The 7648-nt window shown below is 40.7% G+C and overlaps 1 protein-coding gene across 4 annotated transcripts; it reads right to left on the reverse strand.

The window, feature by feature from the left end:
• Positions 1-1950: 1950 nt before the first annotated feature.
• On the reverse strand, positions 1951-7140 carry LOC147628059 (uncharacterized). 4 transcript variants are annotated; one of them, XR_015268370.1, is made up of 6 exons: positions 4905-7136; positions 4655-4782; positions 4385-4447; positions 4216-4284; positions 2902-3079; positions 1953-2479 (listed from the first exon to the last, which is right to left on the reverse strand). XR_015268370.1 is itself a non-coding variant. In XM_086815029.1 (5 exons), exons 1-5 carry the CDS (start codon positions 5068-5070, stop codon positions 2429-2431), a joined length of 474 nt encoding a protein of 157 aa, XP_086671155.1. In that variant the 5' UTR covers positions 5071-7140; the 3' UTR covers positions 1951-2428. The 4 variants fall into 4 exon arrangements, 3 of the variants coding, with proteins under 3 accessions (XP_086671155.1, XP_086671154.1, XP_086671153.1); XM_086815029.1 differs by lacking the exon at positions 2902-3079 and having other exon boundaries at positions 1951-2476; positions 4905-7140; XM_086815028.1 differs by lacking the exon at positions 2902-3079 and having other exon boundaries at positions 1951-2479; positions 4905-7139.
• Between the last annotated feature and the right edge of the window lie 508 nt (positions 7141-7648).

Consider the following 7648-nt stretch of genomic DNA (forward strand, 5'->3'; position numbering starts at 1 on the left):
AACCAAATGAATGTTTTTTTTAATAACAATAAAGGGTAAGAAATGATAAGCAGGCAAGGAAACGGCTTGTGTATTACATACTCTTGCCACCTTACCAACAAGTAATAATGGGAATAGTATTACAATCACATGGTATTAATTGCACCCCAAAATTTTGCACTAATATTTTCCAAAATTTAGCATTTACCTATGTATTAATACATGGTATATTGAATTTGGTACCAAAAGAAATAGTTTCAATTAATATAAATCCTACTTTTCTAAGAGAGGGAGGTATTACATGAACCTCTTTGGACGGGAAAAAAAAATGTATTATTGAATACTAACTCGAAAAGGTTAGTTTAAATAGCATTGAGAAGGGTAACATAAAGTAACTATTTTGTTTAAAAGAGAATTAGTAGTTTTAGATTTAAAAGTGAATGTATAACTATTATACTAGAGGGAGGTATAACAAAACATATAAATAATGAAAAGACTCAAACTACTTTTAATTGTTTGGGATGTTTTTACATATTAAAAACGTGGAAAGAATTAATGTTATAAAAATAGAATTAAAGGCAACCATATTTGCACGAGAATGCACCCCAATCGATGCCCATCCAAACATTTTCATATGAGCAAAATCATTTAGCATGGGGAAGTTCTCCATTTCAAGCTCGCATGGGGAAGTTCTCCATTTCAAGCAAGCCATCATGCACAAAAGTTCAGTTAAAATAACCAACCATTTACTAAGCAAGAAATCACTTTTTTAGACTTTTGCATTTCAACATTATGCCATGTGGTAGTCACTTGTAGCACAAATAAGGTTAGCTATTGATATCTACGTCACAAGCTTCAAACTATACTTAAGAGTATGCAAATTGTCTGTGCAAACGCATTCATGAAAGACAAAAATAAGTGCACCTTCAATAAAGGTCTAAATGTAAAAACTTATCAAACGAAATGATTGAACAAAGCATATGCATTCAATTTCAAAACTTGCGCAACTAATGGATTGAATGAATGATTTGCATGAATCTATTGAAAACCGAGAGTGAGGGCATACATGAGTTGGTATGTCTCCCAATTCCCTTCGACAAGACTCGAGTTTGAGCCCTACCTAAACACCTACCAAGAACCCCCACAAGAGTGTGGGTGAGTTGGAGTAGAAAAAGAAGAAATTAGTGGCTCAAAACATATACTTTAAGGTTCCTTAAAGAATAGGTGTGCCACACATCAAATTTAATAATCATCAATTCTTGAATGGTGTACATAGTGATGCAATGTGGTTCTTTTACAAGCAATATGAGGTTATCATGCAAGTTTTTGTAGGTCGTAATGAATGCATTGTCCCTTGCAAGATACAAACCATATTGTATGACTGCTTGATATGGTAGATAACTACATACAACTTACCTTTCCTTTCTTTTGCCAACCCTTTTTGCCTTTCTTTGAACAAGGTATATTTAGTAAAGTTCTTAACTTTGACCATGAAAATTGAATGCAAAAGACCGCCTCCCTTCCCCTTCCTCCTTATGCCTTCTCTGTTTTGAGCCCTTAAACAAAACCCTTATAAGGAATGTCATCATTTTAACATTTTTAAATATTCAATAAATGCATGTTAACAATGCTTGAACTTTTTTTGTACAAAAGAGAACTTTAAACGCGCTACAAGCATTAATGCATTCTCTCATCATCTTTGCTCCCTTCTAATCCAAACCTAGACATTATCACATCTAAAACAAATTGGTTGTGAAGTTGACTTGTTTATCTTGTAAGATCTTACATCATGACTTTTGCATGCTCAGTCGTACTAATTCCCAATGGCATTTGTTAGCATTACAAAAAATTGCTACAAGGATATTCTTAAAATGTCATCTAACTCTCAACTTACACTTCGTTTCCAATTCTTCACATCTTTATACATTTTCATTAACTTTCGCTCACCTATTCACATTTTTCCACCAATACTGCACTACCCATTTTATATAACTACGACAGCATCACCAGCTCTAGCATATAACCTAATGTGTTGAGTTATAAGCATTTGAAAATGCAACACATCTCCTGAATCTGAAAACAAATCTGATACAATGATTAAAACCTGATTTGATACTTGTACTGAAAGTTCTGCAATTAAAAACCTCAAAAGGTAACTCCAAGCAGGATAACATGATAACAAACATGCAAGTGTGAAGGCTGACGCAAATAAAATCCGACAGCTCAACCAAGAAAACATGCATCCCACCAATAAGCTCAAAGAGTAGCTCTCAACATGGAGTGTCTCTCATGTGAGACGATCTTAATGCGATAACGGTAAGTAAACATGACATAAAAGGACAGTCAATATATTTCTCATGAGTGGCTCACTGAAATTGAGAAAGGTAGCTTACAATGTTTAGACTTGTGAGTCATGTGGAGGCATATTGTTTTCAATCCAATTTCTGCTCTAGAGTACCAGGGTGTACAAATGTGCCAGAACACCAAGACAAGCTCGCTGCTGCAATACCATTAACGATTTAATAATTAAACAAGACTCCAACCAATATTAAATGTGAACGAGAATGCCAGCATGAAAAGCTTCCACACATCATTACCATAAAACCGCGTTTAACAGTGATCCCAAACTACATCTATGCTTTTAAATGTGTTTTAAAGCACATTGAATCAAAAACTTGAAGCATTCATTCAGTGTGCAATTAAAACTGAAATTTCTGATGTAAATAGTGGGAAACATTTCAACAACTATGTCCAGGCTACAGCTCCACCTGTTGATGGCTTCCATCTTGTGAGGAGCTTTCTAAAATTTCAAGCTAACAAAACTACTGCTGTCAACTTGTCTGGAATAGAACCATACAACAGTTTCAATTTGAGCTACCCTGAATTGAAGTGATTGATGTTAGTGAGGCGAGCATATCATACAAAGAAGCACAAGCGCCGAGAGAATCCTGCTACTAGCCACAGGAAAAGAGTCACTATGTGTCGTGCAGAGGTCCAAACCAAACTTTTGACTCAAGAAAACATGGCATCAACCATACACAGTTTTGAGGCGCTTTGCAGCTTGCACAAAGCTATCAATAACCTGAATTTCATCCATTTTCTGCACAATTCAAAAGGGAAGTAATCAAAAGGAGAATCGTACTGCTACAGATAATGCTGCCTTGAAAGAGCCAAACAAGTGTAGAGAAAAACCACTTGCGACTAAATCTCTTCAAATAGATTTACTTAGCTTTTGAATACCTATGAAGACCTTTGAAGAGAAAGATCAATAGACAAGGTCTACCAAGTATTCATACACAAGAATAAACAAATATTCTTAAAAAAATATTTGCATAGATGTAAAAATTCCCTTATTCATGAACCTGTTTCCTAATATACGAAACAAATCTCAGTTAAGTAAGTTCGAAGCAAGTCACAGCCTGAGCACAAATATGAGGTCCCAAGTAAAAAGACTATGATCTAGCTTGCACATGATATGAACTGACGAAATTGTAACAAGTGTTTAAGGATGTGGACTTGGAATTAAATTTTCAAAACTTCTTGGGCACATTGCCTTACAAACTGGAGTCTCATGCTAATCTGGAGCATCTAAATTGACAGTCTTGAGAGCAGAATATAAGGTTCAGGTTTCAAAGTTCAAAAAGGAGCTCTTGTTTAGCTCCCACAGGAAAATGCAACGATTGGCTCTATGAACTGGAATCTCATGAAACTTTTCTAAACTTCTCTCACATGCTTAACACCATTAAAATTGGAATTCACAATCTGAGAACAGAAATATGAGGTTCAGGTTTCTAAGCGCAATAAAGACTCCCGTCTAGCTTCCACACGATGTGACGTAACAGAATTGTAACAAGCTTTTAATGATGCAGTTTCTTAGAACGAAAAACCCTAAAACTTGTGGAGGCACATTCACATTGAACCAATACCTAGACATCCGCCTGCTTGCTTCTGGCTAATTGAAAACAGAAGCACACCCACAAGAAAACATAAAGATTGGCTTTATGAGCTGAAATCTAAAGACTTTTCCACACGACCATTAAAATTGGGTAATAAGTTAAGCTCGTCATACACGAGAAATGCACACCTCTCCTTTCAGTCCCATACATGACAAAAGGATCCCACAAATACTAAATTCGATCAGCAAAGGTAGTAATGCAGGAAATCATCGTTATATCAACTTTCAAGTTTCTAAGTCTGAAAGTCTGGCTCTCATTAGAGCCATGCAAGTAGAGTTACCTGAGAGCTAAAATGCCTCTCCACAGCTCTCACAAGCTGCTCCTTTGATAGATGTGGACCTGCTTCCACCTGTAACAAGTCCACAATGGTTCTTAATATCTAACATTCACAACAAGCTCCCATCTAGTTAAAAGGCCAGAAAATTAACAACTAAAACAGGAACAGTTACCAGATTGAAACGCCTCAAATATCTCAATAAGGCAGCAGTTTCCAATTTGCTCAAGTTAACTTTCTGCATTAGTCCAAGAAAATGCATGCATCATAATAAGACGGACTAAAAATAACAATGCCAGAGTGCTATGTAAAAATTGTCGAACTCTATTTGCAAACACATCTGCGAAGAAACAATTTTATTATGAGCATCTTTCAGCCTAAATGATATTTCCATTTATTTCATCGCTACCAAAGTAGGGTGGATTTTCATCTGAAAGGAACGGACCAAAAATTTGGGGCCTGTTTTAGATCCTGTAGACGACGTGTCAGCTACTTGGCTCTTGATTGCAGCCTTGGGTGTACCACTGGATTTTTGCAAACGCGCGCTCGGTCTAAATGATTTGGAGAAATCCTCTGTTGCAAGTCCCACAATCAGTCGAAGTAAATCCTAAGGGTCTTTGATTGGCACATTTAACATAATTCAGAATCTTGAAGGAAAAAGCAGATGACACGCGCATAAGCAACCCAAGTTGTACCTATGGTTGACCTGCCGGAGAACATCTCCTCAGAATCGTTTTCATCTTCTTCGAGTCCTGTTGGTGGTTCAAGGACACTCAATGCGTTTCGCTCCAGCGGCTTACATAGGGGCTTCAGATTGGCATTCCAGGAGATTATGGAGTCGGGAGTCATGCCGGACAGCATGGCAGAGGGGTTGACTCCATAATCTCCTGGAATGCCAATCTGAAGCCCCTATGTCTGAAGTCCAACGGCTTTCTTGACCACTCCGTGAAGACCCACAAGAACTGATTTAGTCCTGTTGTTTCCTGTGACAAGCACTTTAGTGTGACGGGGAAGCACGGACAGCTCCTCCTCACCGCTCTCTTCAACGCCGCAAGGGGGGGAGACAAGGCCCTGCGGGCAAACTTCGCCCTCTAGCATTACCTTCCCCAAGAATTACACCACTTTATGACAGCTCGAGAGCGCCCAAATGCAGAAAAGTGCAGGGTGGGGTGGAAAGAAGGCAAATCTTGGTAGAATGACAGGTGAAAAGAGGTGGGTGGAGGGTAATCTGAGAGAAAAGGGAGGGAGGAAGGGAGGAAGGTAGGAAGATGCGATAGGATGGGGCTTTTGAAAAGAGACCCAAAGGATGTAAGGGAGGGAGAAAGCAACGTTGTGGTTGGAAGGCTACAAAAACGTCAGGGGGGTAGGGGGAAGGGGGGTGAACTACAGAGGGAATGTGGCATGTGGGAGAGAATATGGTCTGGAAAAGGGGGGTGTGGTAGGGGGGTGAGGCTGCAAAGGGAAGGAGAGGAGGTCAAGGAACAGGGGAGGACAGGAAACGGGCATATCAGAGTGAAGAACTAAAGAAGGTTGGGATGAAGTATAGAAAGGAGGAGGAGAAGCATATCAGAGTAGAGAATTAGAGAGCTAAAAGCACACAGGAAGATGGGAAACAGCCATCGGAGCTGTAAAACTTTAGGATCAGACGTGTGCAGACTGACGCAGTGAAAGAATCGTGTCCTTCATATCAGCTTGCTTTCAAAAAATCTCCCAAAATCCTCCCCTCGCAACGCCTGCACAGCATCATTCACTCCATTGCTTGCTTGCTTCCTTTTGTGGACAAACCTTGCAGACGCCCCAGATCTGCAGGCTTTCTTAACTCCCTTGCTTGTCCCCTTGGCTTTTTTCCGTTTCCCCTTCGATTCAATTTTCTTTGCCTTTCGTCTTTTCATTGATCGATCGATCGATCCATTGATTCATTGATGCATCCATTTGCTTGATTGCTCGGTTGCTGGCTTCTCCCTGCATTTTCTCTCTCCTCAAGCTAATCTCTTAACGCATCCTATACCGCTCCTGCTGCCTCTTCCGCGTTCCTTGGCTCTCAAAATGCACACTCCATAACGACCCCGAAGTTTTTCCAACAAGCCCACTTCCTTGATCCAAGGAGAACAACCAAAACTCTGCATGATTTCGAGAGCAAGGCAGGGCGATTTGAGCGAGGGAGAGATCCAGAACCACAAATCACTCCGCTGGTGCAAAGGAATTAATTTCCTGGCAAGGCAGAGCCGATTTGAGACCCAGATTCCTATTCCTGCAACGAGCTCACTCCCCGGATCCAAAACAGAACAAGGACTCGGCGCAGGGCAGACCGATTTGGGAGAGAAAGAAGACCCACCAAAAATTTCACTCCAGGACCCAAGAATTAAGCAGCAAAACCCGATTTGGGAAAGCTAATGCGACCCACGATCGTCTCTTTTTTTGACAAGCGTGATGCTCGTGCCCCGACGCCGTTTTCGAAAGCCGGGCCGCCGAACAGGGCCTGGGGGAGGGGGGGGGGCGGGAACAGACCCATGGGGCAGGCTGCCGCTGTTATCCACTTGCCAGGCTCCAGCCGCTCTCGAATCTGCCTCCATGGGAAGGGACCCTCCCAACAAAAGCACTACTGGGTGGCAGCCTGTCACCCAATAACAACATCCTTGTCGCCATAGTAACCCTGCTTGGAGCTTGGAAGATTGAAACTTGAAGTTTGAACAGCCTCTGGAGTCTGGCATCCCCTTTCCCCCTTGATTCTTGAACCTTCCCCCCCAACCACCAATTCTGCACAGCAAATCTGCAAGACTGCAAACACAGCAACCCTGTGCAAACACACCAAATCCGTTTTTGGGATCCTCAACCCAACTGCCCTTCCCCTTTGTCCGTGCCCTCATTATGAGAGTCACAGTAGTGTCTTCTTCCACAGCTCATTCAGACACTTCCCCAATGTAGAGCACATGACCGTCGTCAATATCCTTCCTTTATTATATCCCCCCTGTCCCCCTTTTTTTTCCCTTTTTTTTTTGCAGATCTGAACATATGCCCCCTTTTTTGTTAATGCCATCCATCCATGATCCCACCTTGCCCGCCCCTTTGTTCTAACTGACCATGCACTTCCTTGGATGTCGTGCATGAGAATGCAGTGTATATAAAAGTCAAGATAATGCCGTGTATATAAATGTCGAGACAAAGTCTTGAGCATGTGGTAGGACATATTACCTGGATGTGTATTGGAATCGTTCCTGTAGCCATCTTTGAATGTGAGAACCAAATATATCTTGCTCAAACCAACCACATGGATGTTTTTCCTTTCTACAAAAACATTGGAGTACAAACTTATGAAATTGCATTAATAAAAAAGAAAACCATAATTTGAAATAGAGGTATTGCTGAGAGACACAATAAAGGAGCAAGGTTAGGAGATGGAAATAGTTAGCATAAATCCATGTTGCAAACCCGACATTAC

The sequence above is a fragment of the Cibotium barometz genome, chromosome 20, assembly GCF_041138505.1.
Source record: "Cibotium barometz isolate CiBa-2024 chromosome 20, ASM4113850v1, whole genome shotgun sequence".
NCBI lineage: Eukaryota > Viridiplantae > Streptophyta > Polypodiopsida > Cyatheales > Cibotiaceae > Cibotium > Cibotium barometz.

Coding starts and splice junctions, on each gene's coding strand:
- LOC147628059 (XM_086815027.1), bottom strand. CDS start 5,070: ATGCTGTCCGGCATGACTCCCGACTCCATAATCTCCTGGAATGCCAAT. Junction 4,285..4,384: donor ATTTGAGGCGTTTCAATCTG/GTAACTGTTCCT, acceptor GACTTGTTACAG/GTGGAAGCAGGTCCACATCT. Junction 3,080..4,215: donor AGAGGCATTTTAGCTCTCAG/GTAACTCTACTT, acceptor TGAATTGTGCAG/AAAATGGATGAAATTCAGGT.